Source organism: Vombatus ursinus, unplaced genomic scaffold, assembly GCF_900497805.2.
Source record: "Vombatus ursinus unplaced genomic scaffold, bare-nosed wombat genome assembly UNPS02014779.1, whole genome shotgun sequence".
NCBI classification, from domain to species: Eukaryota; Metazoa; Chordata; class Mammalia; order Diprotodontia; family Vombatidae; genus Vombatus; species Vombatus ursinus.
The window spans coordinates 6,750,336-6,769,722 of record NW_020954557.1 but is presented as its reverse complement, the minus strand read 5'-3'; the positions used below and the strand labels follow the sequence as shown (position 1 = coordinate 6,769,722).

The following is a 19,387-nucleotide window of genomic DNA, read 5'->3' as shown; positions in this document are numbered from 1 at the left end:
ACTTTTATGATCTGCTCAGCCCTTTCAGATGGGGGCTCGAGGAATGGAATTTGTTTCACTGATCTTTTCTGAGGTGGTATTTCGATCTTTGCCCAGGTCTTACTTAAAAGACCAGTATTCCCTCAATAGAGTTATCTGGTCAAACACTGGAAAAAAGTCTAATTCATCTTAGTTTTTATTATATGTACATTCCTATGTAGTTATATATAAATATGGTTATATTTATGTGTGTGTGCATATATGTGTATTTATCATTACTTTTAGCTTCATATCTAATATTTTAATGCCTTTTTTAAATGTAAAATGTCTCTAGAGATGTATTTTAAAGTCTCACTTATTAAATTCCACATATTGTCTTTCAAAGAATATTGTTTTCTATGTTATTTTTTTCCAACTAGGACCCCTACTATGGCTGGCGGCCTATTTTCAATTGACAGAAACTACTTTGAAGAGATAGGAGCTTACGATGCAGGAATGGATATCTGGGGTGGAGAGAATCTTGAAATGTCCTTTAGGGTAACTGTTACTTTACTTCTTTTGTTATTATTATGTATATCACAGTCAGAACATTTACTGACAGCTTTTAGCCAAAAATGTATTCTATCAGTTGATAATTTCAATATACACTTAGGAAAGTTTATTTGTATTCTGTTGCATATAGTATTGATTGTCATATGGCAAGATGATATGTTGTTTTTTAAGGTTCTTTGAGTCAAATTTTTATTTTTATAAAAATATAAATCTGTTTATTTTCTTAATCTGTCTTGGGAGAGAGTTTTGGGAAGAAAATCTAGTACTAAAAAAGTCACTATTTGAACCCAAAACTTGTGAATGTATATATCATTGTGCATTTGTAGGATCTACCTAAGTTAGTTATGTGATTTTCCATTAATATACTATTCTTAAAGCAACATCAGTTACTTCAGTAAAGTAATTTTTTTCAACAGAAAAAGACAACTTGTAAAACATAAAAGCTAAAACTGCCATTTGTTTAGAAAGTGGCTTTCTAAGTTAATGAATATCTTGGATTTATGTTTAAATCACATAGAAGAGATTAGGACTATTAGGTAAAACGACATTTGTGTTCTATATAGATAGGGACTGGGATGGTGATTTCTTTGATACAGTAAATACTCCAGGAAGGAAACTCTACCTATGTAGGTTGGTACCTTCTCTGCAACCAAAAGTCTTAGAAAGTAACCTATTATGTTGAGAAATTAAATGACTTGCCCAGGATCATACAAGAAGTATATTCATAGACAGGACTTGAATACAGGACTTTCTGACTTTGAGATGAGGAGTTTATCCACCATGCTATGGAGACTAATATTTAATATTATTCAGTATTTAAAAATCATCAGCATTCCTGGCTATCAAGAGACATGAAAATATTGAGAGAGATTTTTCTAAACTAAGTCCATTGCTATTTAGTAGAGTCAGCACTTCTTTTGTTAGGAATTTGTGTCTGATTCTTCATGACCCTATTTGGTGTTTTCTTGTCAATCATACTGGAGTGCTTTGCCATTTCCTTCTCCAGCTCATTTTATAGATAAGGAACTGAGACCAACAGGGTTAATTGACTTACCCTGGGTCACATAGCTAGTAAGTTTCTGAGGCCACTGTGGGGCTCCAGGCAATCTGTTCAATTTCCCTGACATTCAATTTCCTCATCCTGAAAATAGGAATAATAGCACTTGCCTTACAGGGATGTTGTTAAGATCAAATGAGATAATATACATAAAAGAGAGAGGTGAGAAAAGGAATAATCATTTATTGGGTTTCTTCTACATAGACACTGTGCTAAGTGCTATTTACAAATATTATCTCATTTGACTCTCACAATAAACCTGTGAAGTAGGTTGTATTATTATCCCCATTTTAAAGTTGAGGAAACTGAGGCCAACAGAGCTTAAGTGACTTGCCCAGGGTCAGTCAGCTAGAAAGTGTCTGAGGCTAGATTTGAACTCAACTATTCCTGACTCTAGGCCTGGCACTGCAGCTACTACACCATCAACTGCTGCATAAAATACTTTGCAAAACTTGAAATGTTATATGAAAACTGTCTATCAGTTAGTATTTTCAGTCAAACTATTTTAAAGGTTATTTTAATATAGCTATCTTCCCTTATGTTATATAATTTTATTTTATCTTTTTTTCTTCTTTTACAAAATTAAATTTGATTTTATAGCATGTTAAGTCATTATGCAATATCAGGCAAATTTACATCAAAATATGAAAAAAATAGTCTTTAGCAGCCTAGATAAAACATCCCCTTTGATGGTATGGAATATAATTAAAAAAAAGGATTTATTTTGGAACCTGATCCATAAAGATTTTTCTAAAAGTACCAGTAAAATCTTGTTACATAAAATTCTTAGTTATTCTGCTTTCCTATAATATGAACCCTGGAGATACATTATAAAATTAAACTCCAAAATGTTTCCTGTCCTAATATTTATCTAACAAAATTATATATAGGCTGATAGATTGAACTTGTCCCAAAGATCCAATGATGAATTCAGAATAGTTCATTATCATTTTTCTCATGTTGTCAAGACTATTTCATATGAATTTATGTGATAAATATAAAAAATTAGCAAGAAAACAGCAAATTCCATACATTCACAGAGTTTTATAGGTTCAGGGAACCTTAAAGATTATCTAACTCAATTCTCTCATTTTACAGAAGAATTATACGACCCTTAGAGGTTCAGTTACTAGCCTCAGTTCACATCATGAGATTTTGGCAAATGCAGAATGAAAACCCAGGTTGCTTGCTCATCTCAATATATCATACTGTCTTCCCTTTAATTTGCTTGGATGACTTTCTGTGAGAAAAAAACAATTTGTTTAGTTTTAGCCTTCCTACTCAGGAGCAATGATGGACAGTATTACTGACATCCATGACTCTGATTATGCAGCTGACAGCCTCTTCATTCTCCTTTTCTTCCTTATCTTAATCATCTACTTTTCCCTCTACCCACCTTTCTGTTCTGTTTCTTTGTTCAAAATGTATGATTGGATGTGAACACTCCCCTTGTGCTGGTTGGAAAACTCATCTAGAGATATAAATGGTGAAACAAGGTAATAAAAGTAGGGAACCAGGAAGGTTCATGGAAGAGTGAATGTTCAAAAGAGCAGTATTCTTAATGGAGAGGTACAAAAAAAAAGTGTTCCTAAAGTAAGGTATACATGAAGGAAAATAAGGCTAGAAACCTATGCACACCTTTCCACTGTTCCCACTGATGGGAGCAACATAGTGTAATGGAAAAAATATGTATTCATCTCAGAAGTCGGGAATAACTTGGTTTCTGGTTTTGATTTTGCCACATAGTAGCTATTTTTTAAATTTTGGCTAAGTCATATTACCTTTTCTTAAATTTATAATTCAGAATTTTTTATTCTGAACTCTTCTTTCCTTAATTTTGCTCACCTGCTCTGAAGAGACCAGGTCCTACCCTAACAAATTAAATTTTTCAAGCAATTATTAAGCACCACTATGTCCATGGCTCTATGTTAGGTGCTTGAGATGCAAGGACAAAGATGCTTACATATTATCAGAGGACAAAACTTGTCACAAATAAATAGTTTTAAAGTCATTTCAAGTATTCAAGAGAATACTAACTAAGGGGAATCCTGAAGGACCTTGGGTAGGAGGAAGCACTTAAGTTGTGCTTTGTAGGAAACTAGAGATTCTACAAAGGACTGTGAGGAGGAAATGCAGGAAGATGAAAGATATGTCATATATAGGAAATAAACTAGTAGGCCAGTTTGGCTATAGCAAAAGGTGTGAGATGATAAATACCATGAAGTGGACAAGAAAGGTAGATATGAGTTATATTGTTAAGGGTTTAAAATGCCAAAGTGAAGGGATACCAATATAGAGAACACACACACACACACATACACACACACACATACACATGTATGTGTATATATGTGTATGTATATATGTGTGTGTGTGTGCATGTATATATAAAGACAGACAGACAGAGAGAATGTTAATTATAGGTATAGCTGTAGGTACCATAGAGGCAATAGGGAGCTGTTGAAGTAGAGGATGTCACAATTACAACAGTCTGTGTCCTATTTCCTACTGCCTTCTGTTCCTCAGCTGGGTGTAGGCATGCCTCGTGGGCTTTCCTGTGTTCCTAATCACTGCCTATAACACTTCCCATATGATGGCCCTCATAACTTAGGAAAGAAAAAAATATTTAATAAAAGAAACAAGATACTCCATAGCCCCTTTACACTAATTAGATAGATAGAAATAAAGAAAGATGGATACATAGATAGAGATGTAGACATACACACAAACACAGGTACATATCTATGTGTGTGTATATATATATATATATATATTTATTCATTTATTTACAGGAGTATATAGATATATTTACATGATAAATAAAGGTTCATTGAATTCAATTCTTACGTCTAAATGTTCTTTGTTGATAAGTTTGCAAATTTTGGAAGGCAGAAATATAGACCTCAGAAGCCTGACATGGAACAGCCTCTAAATAAATTTCAAAAATATATTTATATGACAATCGGAATGAAGCAGGTTTTCTGGCTTGATCAAGTCAGCCTAGCATGTTACTATAAGGTTATCTGATCTAATTCAAAACTTACTGCAAAATGCAAATAGGATGAACTGAGCTTTTCTACAGATGGGAATAGAAATTACATTTCTTAGATCCTAAGTCAATGGCATATGCCCCAAACCAAAAGTAGAGCATAGCTTAAAAGTAAATAACTTCTGGCAACAGTATTTGTAGGTGGATAAATGGATAACTGGGATTGTACTTCTAATAATGAATATATCATCCTGAACATTCACATTAAAAGCTTTTGTTCAGGAGCTGATGCAGCAGGAGGAGTGTAATAAAAGTGATTAAATCAGGCTCCTTATGTTTAAAATAAATGTAAGAATTCCATTTCAAATATAGTTCATGAAATAATAATTCAGTGTTCATTTTACCCTTTGAGAAAGCACATGAATGATGGGGAATTTTGGAAACTCACTTGAAGTTAGCACTCACATTTCCTTTGCCTTTACAATTCAAAGAACTTCATACCTGGCCATTTTTTTCCAATAGAATTAAATACTTTTACTCTAAAGGTCAACGTATGTTTACATAAAATTACCTGAAAATGTTTCCTCTTTAGAAACTTAAACTTGATATTTGTGACCTTGTTAATAGTATCAAAAATAAACAATCCTATAGGTAGCATCTACTGGAATATGACATTAACCTCCCCATTCACTTAATTTTTCAGTTTTCCCCCCAAAACATTCTTCTTTATTGGATTTAACACCTTTTAAAGCTGTTTTAGCAGAGCATTGCAAATGACCTATGAATGTAGTCAAACATTTCAAAAATATCTTAATTTACCAGCCATTAAATTACATAATAGGCTAAGTAGTAGCCACATGCACATTTGTGTATATATACACATATATGTGTACAATGCATAAATATGTATATTGCATATAAGCATATATATTGCATATAAGTAAATATAAATGTGTGTATATATTTCACTATAGTATTAAAAATTTGGTTGCATCCTTATATCCTGACAATAGTACATCTTTTACTCAGAGCCCCACCCCAGAGAGGAAGTAGCTATCTAGTTTTTTAAACTATTTCTGCCAGTAAATATATGTCCACTCACTATATACACACAGAGCTAATAAGGCAAATACATATTGAACATCTATAAAGTAAAGTAGAATCATAAGCTCATAGATTTAGAACTGAGGGCAACTTCTGAGATCTTATTTTACAAACAGGGATGCAGAGAAGTTGTGACAAATCCCAAGCTGACAGAGGTATTGAGTGGATTTGAATTAAATACTCTAAATCTATCTCCTTTTCACTGCAATACAAACATACATATATAAATACATACCTATATACACACATATTTACACATAAACATACACACATACACACACATACATATATATATGTATATACATACATATGAATGTGTGTGAGTATGATGGCTTTTTTTTTAGATGTGGAAAGACATTTGTTCATTTAGAGATTTGTTTGGGGAACAAAGAAGATGTGTAACTTACCTAGGGTCACATAGCCACAGTGTATCAGAAATGGGACTTAAACCTATGTCTTTTTGACTCCAAGGCAAGTCCTGCAATCACTATATCATGTTGTGTCTTATGAAAGAGACATGTGGATAAAAATAGAACCAATAATACAAGAAACAAGTGAATGGTATAGGAATTTTGCGGAGTAAGAAAGATCACAATCAATTAGGATGATCAGAGAAGGCTTCACATGGATGGTAGTTCTTGAAATGTGCCTGGAAAAAAGGAGGTGGAAATTCAATAAACAGAAAGTGGGGATGAAGGTATTCCAAGCATAGTAAACAACATGAATAATGATAGGTATGTATTGTAATTCCCATTCACATAATAGTCAAAAATGATCAGATGTTTATAAGTCATTGCAAAGAACATAGTGGAAATGTATTTTGTGAATATATCTCTCCACTTGGAAAGCTTTTTTTTTTTCCATTCCTTCATTTTATCACTGGATGGGATGTAAAAATTATATGATCAAGCTTGCTGAATCAAGAAATATTGGATATTCTTTCTGAATAGTGATGAATAAAATTTTAGCATACATAAAATCAGAACTAGGCTAACTGTTGTGCCTTAAATTCATAGCCAGGTCATACACACTAAATAGCATTGCCATGATGATGGCAGCAAGCCAGATATCCCAGTTTGTTTTTTAGAAAGTAACAGCAAAATTTAAAACATGCTTTGATTAAGACACTGACTTTGTACTTGATTTGCATCCATAAGGTAATACAAATTGATTTACTTCAGATCTTTCCATATTCATGTATACTGTCATCCTGTCAGTGAGACACACACATTTATCACATTTATCAGTCTCATGATTCTTCTTTCCCTAAATCTAAAGGAACTAATTTTAAGGGATTTTAATTTCTGGAAGTATTCTTGCTGAACTTCAGTGGTATAGCAAAAATTCTTGACCCAATGTGTTTGACAGGTTATATTATAGCTAGTTCTTTACTCAACATTACCTCTAGAATGTCTGAAAACACAAAGCAAAGTGGGGAATTGAGGCAATTATAGTAATCATCATTCAATTTTAACTCTTCTAAAATATTCAGATAAGGGAAACAAAAGTATTGTGGTGTGAATTTTAAAAGTTTTTGTTGTTTCATTACCTAAACACACACACATATTTGTGTACACAATTTGCTACTTGGTAAGTGTAAATACATTATAAATATATCAAAGATATATTTGTGTATAATTGTATATTGTACTATATATATATTAGATGTATAGACATGTATATACACATGTGTATGCTTATACATACATGGTCTATATAAAGAGATGGTAGAGTGTCTTTTACCTGAAGTTGTGTGGATGCCCCAAATTTAGGAAAGCAATAATAGCAGGAGAGGTTTAAAACTTGATATTGTATGAGTTCACTGGAAGAGACCATTTACATTAATCCAGGCATGGGGAGATTTTCTAATTCAGCAGAACTCAGATTTAAAGTAATGATATGATAAATAAGTTTATTAAAATGTGTTAAGATATAATTTAAAATCCCAAACTTTCTACAACAATTACATTTTCATGTTTTAAAAGCCTTAATCATGGGCCTAAAATTCATCCTTAGAATATTTTCACATTGTGGAATACTTAGTGGTCAGCTATTTTTGGAGAGCATATCTACCTAATTACCCTGAACACCTAAATCAATGTCATTGTATGGTTGAAATAACCCAAGGTTCTCTAAGATTATATAAATAGTATATAATCTCTATCAAATCCTAGCAAGATGGAAAAGCTTTGAAAATGGTCCTGTTAACTGAAGATTCATAATTAGAGGTTTGGACACCTCTATGATCACACAGTTAATAAGTGAGGCAATGGTGGTGCAGTGGATAGAGCACCTATCACTAGGATTTTTTTTAGCCATAATAACTGATGAACACTACCTAACAAAGTATGACATGGGGTATGGTTTGCATTACTGTAGGGATTTCCCACCCTTATGTAACAATGTAATATTGAAATTTTAAAATATGTCTGTCTAAATTTTGCTTGTGATTTACTGGAATGTGTCCAAAAAAGTGATTGTTTGTATTCTTTGTTGATAAGGATCATAAGCCTGATTTATAAAAATCCAAGTTGTGTTAATAAGTGTGTAGTATAAAGAGACATTATGACAGAGAGTACAACACTGGTCTTTGAATTAAGAAGACCTACATTCAGGCCCTTCCTTTGATACATATTGGTTATGTGACTGTAGGCACCCCCAAATTATCTAATATCTAAGAGAATCTGCTAATATGCATTGGTAGAGAAAGTACCTCACTGAGAGGCATTCCTATGCCAATGAAATCACAAGTCTTGTTAAAAAATAAAATGTAGGTTGTGTGTGTGTGTGTGTATTCTTTAACAAGAAAGAATACATGTGTGTATGTATTCAATGCAATGAAGACAATCTATTATAAACACATGTTTATGTGTATAAGTCTCTATTCTGTCCACTCATTAATAATAATAAAAAATCTGTTGCTCTAGTTGCCCATACAATAATATCATCATTAATTAGGTAATTGCCTAATGTTTAAAACCATCTGGTGCAATGAAAGTAATGAGCAGCACTGGAGCAATTATTTATATAATTCAAATCTTAAAATTACTTTCACTTAAAGTATCTGTACATTCCAGGTGAAAAGGTTATTTAGCAGCTTCCTTTGTAATTTGAAGAACTGCTTCAAAAAGTATTGCTCTTTGTTTCATAATAGTGTCATGGATAGAGAGTCAAGCTCTATGACAAGAAAAAGTGACTTTAAGTCAAGCTTTGATGCATACTGGCTGTGTGACTGGGGAATTCACTCAACCTCTGAATTGCCTAAGCAACGTTCCAAGGCTATAAATACAAAAGAAGATGATGATCTGTGTTTGTTTGAGGGAGTTTCCTTATTTGGGGGTTCCCTCTATCAGTAAAAATTGTAGATCTACTCCCAGTCCCTATTGTTGTTAAAGCAAATAGTATTCCTGACTGCAAAACAGAATTCCAGCCCCTGCTTAAATATCCTTTTCTCCATTAAGCATTCTAAGAAGTGATCATCCCTACTAGTATTGATTTCTCCTTCATCTGAGCAAGATTATTACACTTTTCTAATGCATTAAGTGTGAAATTAACTGTCTTTGTTCTCAGGTACAAATTTCAAGATGACTTGTAATGCCTAATGTGTTTGCTTTATCTAATGGCAACATTTTTAATTATGATGTAAGGCTTCTTTTTTATACTTTACAAGATTGACTTATTTTGCACAATAGACACTTTGCTGAAGAGTGTGTCAAAATGTATCTGTACATATGCTGAGAGATTCAACAATTAAAGTTAAAAAAGAGTAAAATCTTTTGGGAAAGAAATAATCACCTCTTAAATGTAGGAAAGTGAAAAAAAATTCCTAAATGGTGACTTAACAAAAGTAAGTTTTAATCATGATTATGCCATTCACTTTTTGTGCAACCTTGGACTTTCCTCTGTGGCAGATGGGATGAAAATTGTCAGCTCTTTCCCAGACTGGGGAGGAATTTTCTGCATGTATATTCATGACCCTGATTTCAGTCTGCAAATTAGAAAATCAAAAACAGTATTCCTAAAACTTATGACTTTCTTCAATTTTTGTTTTTTTTTGTTTGTTTGTTTGTTTGTTTTTTGTTTTTGGCAATTGGGGTTAAGTGACTTGCCCAGGATCACACAGCTAGTAAGTGTCAAGTGTTTGGTCAGAGGTCAGATTTGCACTCAGGTTCTCCTGACTTCAGGGCCGGTGCTCTATCCACTGCACCAACTAGCTGCCGCGACTTATAACATTCTTAAAAGCAATTATCAATTATTGTGTAATTCCTCAGAGAGAATCTAATATGCTTCTATTTTATTAATCAAACAGGTATTTATGGAATGAATGGCAAAGTCTTGTAAGTTAGATTGCTGAAGGCAATTTTGTGTCTGTGCTATGTCTCCCATTCAATGTCTGCTCACGTTTTCTATTGGCATTGTTACCACCCTAGCTGAAAAGAATAGTAAATAGAGCACTGAACTTGGAATCAGGAGACATGACTTTAAACATTGCCTCACTTATTAACTGTGTGATCACAGAAAAGTTTATTTCATCTCTTAGGGGCTGTTTCCTCTCCTATAAAATAGGAATAATTATGCTTTCACAGTGTATCCTATAAAATTAATTTGGGCAAAGTACATTTGATAGCCTTAAGGTGCATTGTAAGTATAGGTGATTATCTTTCAGGCTCTCATAACCTCTCACCTGAACTATTATAATAACTTCCTGTTGTTTTCCCAACCTCTAGTTTCTCCCCTCTTCCATTCAACTTTATATGCTATTTCTGGTTTAATATATGTACAACACAATTCTTTTCCTGGCTCTCCACTCAGAACTGTCCTATAACAGCCCATAATAAATATATCCAAATGCTCTATGTAGCTGGCAATAAGTGTTCTCTACAACATGGCTCGACCCTAACTGCCCAGGTAAGCAAATAGTAATTTTTCCTCATCAGAAATCATAGCATATTGTATATGGCTTTAATTTTTATTTTAAAAAGCAATACAAGCAAGCAAAGTAGCAAATGTGTGGCGAGGGAATGCTGAATGTGGTGTCATAGAAATAGTAGAGAAGTGATATGCTTTCAAATCCTAGTATTTAATACTAGACACTAAGTATTACTAAATGACACTAAGAAGGTACTTAACTTCCCTGAGACACCTTCGTGAAGTGATTGAACTAAATGATGTATAAAGTCCATTCTTCCACTAAGTTCTATGACATTAAGAACTATAGATGATCAGAGAATAAGGATATAAATTGGGATAGTGAGAGAACCTTTGAAAATAGGGAAAATTAGAGAGAGAAGTTGTCTTTAACACAAAAGTTACCAGTAAGGCAAATGGTTTATGGTTATTGTCTAGACTCTGCTAGTAGCACATTGCACATTAGACCTGAGGTTAGCCTAAAGTTGTCTGATTTTTTTATTATCTTTTCTGCAACATACATGAATGAAATTTCATTATGCTGTTAACAACGCATCCTGAAGCACTTGGTTTAGAATGAAAGAATTAATGAGACATCCATTAAGAGCTCAAGAAATCTGTATAATAAGTCCTTTATATGTATTCATATTTAGACTTTTAATTTGTAAAATAGAATTGCAAACCCATTATAGCAATATGTGGGAATTCAGTTAGAAAGCCAAGTACACTTTGCTTATCCAAAATTGATCTATTCAAAATCAGATGAATGTGCTTTTTGTTAAAGAACTAAATTTAAATCACTATGGTAACTACTGGAAAATATGCACCATTCTAAGCTATGATTATATTGTCACAGTTAGTGATATTTATCTTAAGTAGATGACTACTAATAAGTTATATCATTCTAAGCAACTAAAATGGTGACTTTTTTTTAAAGGAATCATTATGTGATTTACTTAAATAAAATTTAATTTCAGGAATAAAGAATTAAAAATGTTGGCATGACATAGTTCCAATGACTACATATTATAAGTGTAAAAGAGATACTGCTTAGAATAGACATTGGTGCTGAAAGGGCCATTCCTGGGAATACGTGGGTTCAAGTCATGAATCTGACATATATTGCTGTGACCCTCCACAAATTATTTAACCTCCTAATGCCCCCAGGCAACTATATGAAGATTGAAGTTGCAGAAAAGTTGCTGATCTACATGGATAGGAGGAATTTCCTTAAGGAATTTCCTATTCTAATAAAATCACAGTTCTGGAACCTCTCTCCCCACCCACCCCCATTCAAATCAGAGAATAAATTCAATTTAATACATTGCACTAGTTCTATATAAATTAAAATTTTAGTAATAAATATCTAAAATGTTTTTCTTAAATGCTCTCTAATTATTTCTACTGTGAATTTAGCAAACACAGAAGGTGTTCACCATTAAGTATTTAGTAATATACAAGTAAACTATTTTATTTCCAAAGGGTGATTTGTTTTGTATGTTGTTTTTTCCCCTTTTGTGTTCCCACAACTGAGAACAGTGCCGAGCACAGATGAAATCCTTAATAGAGCATCACTAGGAACAAGACAGGACTTTAGAGGTCGTCTAGTCCAAACACCTCATTTTATAAAAAAGTAAATTGAACTTCAGAAATATTGCATTTTGCCCAGAGTCACACATGTAGTAAGTAATAGAGCTGGGACTTGAACCCAGATCCTCTGACACCAAATCCAGCATCCTTTCCACTTGTACTGTACTGTTGAATTGGATGGAATCAAACCTTTTCTTGATCTACCATCCCAGTATAACTGATTTTACAAACTTCTTTAAAATTGCCTTTTTCCCAGTTCTGAAGACTGAATGATTTTTACATCAATGATAAATGAATTTTTTTTTCTATTTTTAATTGGTTAATTGAATCTTTAGGATCAGAAAGACATTCATATGGAAATTATGAGACATAATATGGGACTTATTAGTTGTGTTTTGGTTTGCTTTACTATCCTTTTAAAAATGAATAAGTATTAATTGTTATGATACAGTAGCATGCAGATTTTTCACTACATACCAAAATCAAAGTTGTAAATATATTCCATTCCTTCTATAAGTTGTAGAATGATAGAAAGAGGATCAAATTGGGAGACTGGGAACAAAATTCTAATCTGAGATATGACACTTAACTGGATATGTTACTTAATCCATTTGGGTCCCTTTTTCTTCAGATATATCTATATCTATATCTCTATCTCTATATAGATATAGATATATATCTATATCTCTATCTCTATATAGAGATAGATATATATCTATATCTCTCTATATATCTATATCTACACACACACACACACACACACACACACACACACACACACATATATATATATATATTAGGGGATTAGATTAGATGACTTCTAAATTCCCTTCCAGATCTAAAATTGTGTACTTCTATGGCTTAGGAAACTATGATATCTCCTTTCTCAGTCTGAGTAAGTATTAAATTTTCTTTGCTACTATAAACCATGCAGGTTATTACTTAAATTTCCACAGTAGCCTGCCAGAATCATAAAAGCAAACAGTAAATCATCACCAAATCATCATTTGTTCCTGTCTTGGAATTCAGGGATGAAACCCAACTCCCTTGTAACATTCCCTAAAACATGATAAGGCCACAGGTAGGCTGGATGTCTTTTAGGCCTCCAAAAATACCACATGAAGCAGGTAGCCTCAAAAAGTAAAAAAACAAAACAAAAAAAAAACTTTACAATATCCTTTCTTTTCTGCTACTGAGAAATATAACACAATTTTGTTCATTTCTTAAGCATAACCTAAACCATGAGTCTCCAAAGTGAGACATATGCCCTTTAGGCAGAGTTGTCAAAGGAGCCAGCCAACTGTTAAATTCAATGTGATCATTTAAACTTCAGAAACTGGCAAATACTATAAATCTAGGCTTGATTTATTGTTTTGTTGATTGAGATAAAAATGGTATTAATGCATATTGTACTATTATCCTTAAAAGTGGGTCATGCTGTTCTTTGCTAAACATTTACCAGAATAGTCTTGATTTTAGGAGGTAAATGAGGATGATTCTTCCTCAAGAACATACCTATTGAAAGATTGGTTGCATTCCAGTCTTTCCAAGATTGCCAATAATGGGGCATATCCAAAACATAAGCCCAGGTCTTCCCGGCCCCAAGTCCAGTACTCTGTGAACTGTACCTGCTAGGCCTAATTGGATTAGATCTATTTTTGTTATGGTTATATAGACAAAAGTGCTACCTGACAGGTAAGGAATAAAGTATATGTAAATTAAGGTAGGTCCAAATTTGTGAGACTAATGAACCCTAAAGTGGTAATATGTTTTCAGATTAGTGCAATTTGTAGTGAAAATTACTTACAATATAGTCATTTGTCTTAGTGTAGTGAAACTATTCAGGTATACATTGTAAATTCAAATAAAACATTCATTTCACATGATTCATTGTTTACACTAATAGGGACCTAGCTATAATTATTTTATTTTCTATCTTATCTTAGTCAGAGGTCCTATGATGGACATATATTGTATGTATAAGAAAACACAAAATTTTGCTCCAATGCTAATGTCCCACCCCTTTCTCTTTAATATAAGTATTTATCATAGAATATATGGTAGAAAATTTTTTAAGTTTAAAACCAAAGGAGCAAATTAGATGTGACTTTCTGGAATCCATATTCTAATTCTAATAAGAAAAAATGTGAGCTAAAGAGAATGTTATATGTAGAGTCAGCCTGGAGACAAAGGAGGAATGGCCATTTGAAATAGATCCAAGAAGCAAGCTATAGTTATCTATGTAATTTCAATTTTGGAGTTAAGCACATACTACTAAAGAAGTACATCTTGAGAAAAATGTTGAAGGTTTCTTTGTTCTTTCATAAAACAGGTAAAGTTCGAGAAAGTTCAAGTATATTAAAATTAAACAAGCATCTATAACAGAAATAAGGATGGTAAATCTGAAAATTCCTCAAATTTTAGAATCAGGTATTAGACAAGCCTTCTCTGGACCCAAGTTTCTGCATTTAGAAAATGAAAAGTTATATTACAAGATTGCTCAGCTCCATCCTACGCTTACTTCCTATTAGTTCCTGGGAGTTTAATTGTGAATGAGCCTGATACTTTTTAAATTGGTAACTCATTAATAATCCTCTTTGGTTTTTCCATCTGAGATTGAACTATTTAGATTATTTGTTTAATATATTATGATTTTATTTACATATTTGTAGATATTTATCTATTTATTTTAAGTTCTCAAATTTTTTAAGTAGAGATGCTTAGAGTAATATCTCATTGTTTTCATAATAACTTTTGAAAGGTTTATAACCTTCATTTTCTCATTTCAATTTTTGGTCATCTGAATTTTTTTCTTTTAATTCTCTAATACTCTAGTGCATAAGTAATCTCATTCTGTTTTGATTAAATGTGTTAGTCATGTATCAATTTTATTAATATTTAACAAAACATGACTTTTTGGTTTTATTTATCAATTCAATTATTTTTCTAATTCCAGCTCTGCCACTATTAGTTATTTGACCTTAAGAAAGTCACCGTGCTTTTCTAAGTCTCAGTTTCATGATCATTAAAATGAGACATATGATCTAAATGATCTCTAAAGTTACCTCTACCCTAATATTCTATGATTTTTTTTAATTCAAAGTTAAATAATAACATTATTCTCCTTTGGGAGGAGTAAATACTTAATAAAATGAAAGACTTGTCCTTTTCACTAACCTATTAAAATGCATTGATTTATTCATTGTAGCAACCTTTAAATGTCACAAGAATAGCATCTGGCAGTTTCAGAGTAACAGATATGAGGATAGACTTTTCTGTGCTATTATCCAAAGCATCTCATCATGGAGGATAAACTTTTCTGTGCACTAGGAGTATTCTAGGCCTTTTGTAGTCACATCTTCTCTGTTTTCCTTAGGTGTCATTTTGCCTACGATGTTTTGTCCCACATTTTTAGAAACTGAAAACTGCAAAAGAAGAGTAATACTTCCCTCATAAAAGACTTTGTAGATATTTGTAGCAAGTAGTTTTGATGGTATCAATATTAGAAAAAACTTTTATATTTCAGGAGTACGTTGCTTTACAAAATAGATATGTTTTCCCCCTAAACAGAATCACGATTCTCCATAAATTAATTGTTTAAAAGATAAACTCTTCCAAACATTAAAAAAATCTCAAATTGGTTCTAATTCTTACCCACAACATAACTAATGTGAAAATATGTTCAATAGGAATATACATGTATAGCCTATATCAGATTGCATGCTCTCTTGGAGAGGGAGGTGTGGAGGGAGGGGGAGAAAAATTTAAAACTAAAATGGTTATGGAAGTGATTGTTGATAATTCAAAATAAATTAATTAAAAATTTTTTTAAAAGTCCCAAATAAAATATATTGGTCTTCTCCCATATGTTCTAAGAATAGACACACACACACACAAGTATATGTACATGTATATATGTATATAATAGCATATATATTTTATATGTATACATTTAGTGTATGTATATATTTGTGTGTGTATATATATAGAGAGAGAGACACAGATACACAAAAGGAGAGAGAGAATGTAATATATCCATATATAACCACATTTGTCCTGTATATCTTAATCTCTATGTTTGGATTCCAGTGTTCCTCAAACCTAGACTTTTAAAAGCATTTCTATAGATTGTACAACTAGGAATGTTTTTGCTATAGAATATTTTAATTTTATTTTTCTCAATTACATTAAAACAATTTTTAACTTTTTTTGTATTTTTTAAGTTCCAAATACTCCCTGTCACTCCCTAACCCTTCCTTGAGAAGGCAAGCACTTTGATATAGATTATACATGTTCAATCATGCAAAATATATTTCCATATTATCCATGTTGCAAAAAGGAACACAGACCATGAAAAGGAAGGAAGGAAGGAGGAAAGAAAGAAGGAAGGAACAAAGGAAGGAATGAAGGAAGGAAGGAAAGAATGAAGTTTAAAAAGAGTACTTTGATTTGAATTCAAATTCCACCAGTTTTTTCTCTGGAGGTGGATGACATTTTGCATAAATCCTTTGAACTTGTCTTGGATCACTGTATTGCTGAGAACAGCTGAACTATTCATAATAGATCATTTACAATATCGATACTATTGAACTCTGATCTCCTGCCTCTGGTAACCTCGCTTTGCATCAGTTTATATAAGTCTTTCCAGGTTTTTCTGAAGGCATCTTGTTCATCACTTTTTTTTTTTAGCACAATAGTATTCCATCACAATCACATACCACAACCTGTCCAATCTTTCCCAATTGATGGCCGTTCCCTCATTTTCCAATTCTTTCCCACCATAGAAAGAATTAATATACATATATGTATATATTTATATATATGTATATATGTATATATTTATACATATGTATATATGTATGTTTATGCATATACATACATGTGTGTATATACATATATACATACATATACACATATATACATACATATACATAGATAGATGGATAGATAGATAGATAGACAGACAGACAGACAGACAGATAGATAGATAGATAGACAGATAGATACATATACAGATAGTCCTTTTCCTTCTTCTTTATCACTTCAGGAAACAGACCTAGTAGTGTTATTGCTGGGTCAAACAGTATGCACAGTTATTTCTAATCCTTTGGATAGAAATCCAAATTGCTTTCTGGAATGATTGGATCAGTTCATAATTCCATCAGTAGTGCAATAATGTCTCAATTTTTCCACATTCCCTCCAACATTCATCATTTTCCTTTTCTATCATATTAACCCATCTGAGAGGAGTTAGGTGGTTCCTCAGGTATTTTAGTTTACATTTTTCTAATCAATAGTGATTTAGAGCATTTGGAGTATAATTATAGATAGCTTTGATATCTTCTGAAAACTACATGTTCTTATCCTTCCACCATTTATCAATTGTATAATGCCTTATATTCTTATAAATTTGACTCATTTCTCTATATATTTGAGAAATGCAACCTTTATCAAAGAATTTTTTCCTAAAATCTTCCCACCCTTTTAACCTTGGTTGCATTAGTTTTGTTTATGCAAACCCCTTTTAAATGAATGTAATCAAAATTATCATTTTATATCCTTTAATGACCTCTATTGCTTATTTGATCGTAAATTCTTCCCTTATTCATAGATCTGACAGATAAAATATTCTGTGCTCACCTAATTGGCTTATAATGTCACCTTTTATTTCTAAATAATGTACCCCTTCTGAACTTATTGGTATATGGTGTGAAGTATTGGTCTATACCCAATTTCTACCAAACTGCTTTCAAGTTTCTCTAGCAGTTTTTGTCAAATAATGAATTCCTTTCCCAAAAGCTTGGATCTTTGGGTTTGTCAAACGTAAGAATACTACGGTCATTTATTAATGTGTACTGTGTACCTAGCCTATATCACTGATCCACCGCTATTTTTCAGCTGATACCAGATTGTTTCGATGATTATCACTTTAAAATACAGTTTGAGATCTGGCATGGCTAGGCCACCTTCTCTCAGATTGTTTTTTTCATTGATTCCTTTGATATTCTTGACCTTTTGTTCTTCCAGATAAATTGTGTTGTTATTTTTTCTAGATCTATAAAATAACTTTTGGTAGTTTGAGTAGTATGGCAATAAATAAGTAATTTAGGTAAAATTGCCATTTTTCATTGTATTGATTGACTTACACATGAGCAACTGAAATTCCTCCAGTTGTTTAGATTTGACTCTATTTGCATGAAAAGGGTTTTGTAATTGTGTTAATATAATCCCTAGGTTTGTCTTGGCAGGTAGACTCCCAAGTATTTTATATTATCTGAAGTTAGAATTACTTTTTCTATATCTTCCTACTGGAGTTTGTTGGTAATATACAACAATGTTGATGATTTATGTGGGTTTATTTTATATTTCACAACTTTGCTAAAGTTGTTAATTATTTCAAATAATTTTTAGTTGGTTCTCTAGGATTCTCTGTTTCTGATATCATCTGCAGAGATTGATAATTTTGCATCTTTATTCCCTGCAACAATGCCTAAATTTCATTTTCTTCTCATGTTAATATGGCTAGCATTTCTAATAAAATTTTGAAAAATAATGGTGATAATGGGCATCTTTGTTTCACCATTGGTCTTTTTGGGAAGGTTTCCATCTTATCCCCATTGCAGATAATGCTTGCTGGTGGTTTTAGATGATACTACTATTTTATTTTATTTCATTATTTTTATTTATTTTAAGAAAAGCTCTTTTTATTCCTATACTCTCTGATGTTTTTAATAGTGATGGGTGTTATATTTTGTTAAAAAGCTTTTTCTGCATCTATTGAAATAATGATATGATTTTTGTTGGTTCTGTTATTGATGTGATCAATTATATGGATAGTTTTCCTAATGTTGAACCAGCTATGATTACTGATATTAATCCCATCTAATCATAGTGTATGATTTTTATGACATACTGCTTTAATCACAATGCTAGTATTTTATTTAAAATTTTTGCATCAATATTCATTGGACAAATTGGTCTGTATTTTTCTTGTTTTTACACTTTCTGGTACAAGTATCAGCAACATATTTGTGTTGTAGAAGGAATTTAGTAGCACTCTTTGTTTGTCTATTTTTCCAAATAGCTTATATACTTTGGGAATAATTGTTTAAATGTTTCTTAGAATACACTTGTGAATCTGTCTGGTATTTTTTATTATGGATCTTGTTAATGGCTTCTTCAGTTTCTTTTTCTAACATAAGGTTACT

The 19,387-nt window shown here is 32.1% G+C and overlaps 1 protein-coding gene across 1 annotated transcript in view; it reads left to right on the top strand.

Annotated features, from left to right (window-relative positions):
• The window catches only part of LOC114045873 (polypeptide N-acetylgalactosaminyltransferase 13), an 816,024-nt gene that overhangs the window by 508,291 nt on the left and 288,346 nt on the right, over positions 1 to 19,387 (top strand). The window contains exon 7 of the mRNA XM_027866047.1: positions 399 to 516. Coding sequence (XP_027721848.1) covers positions 399 to 516 — 118 coding nt within the window. The remainder of the gene's footprint in view (positions 1 to 398; positions 517 to 19,387) is intronic.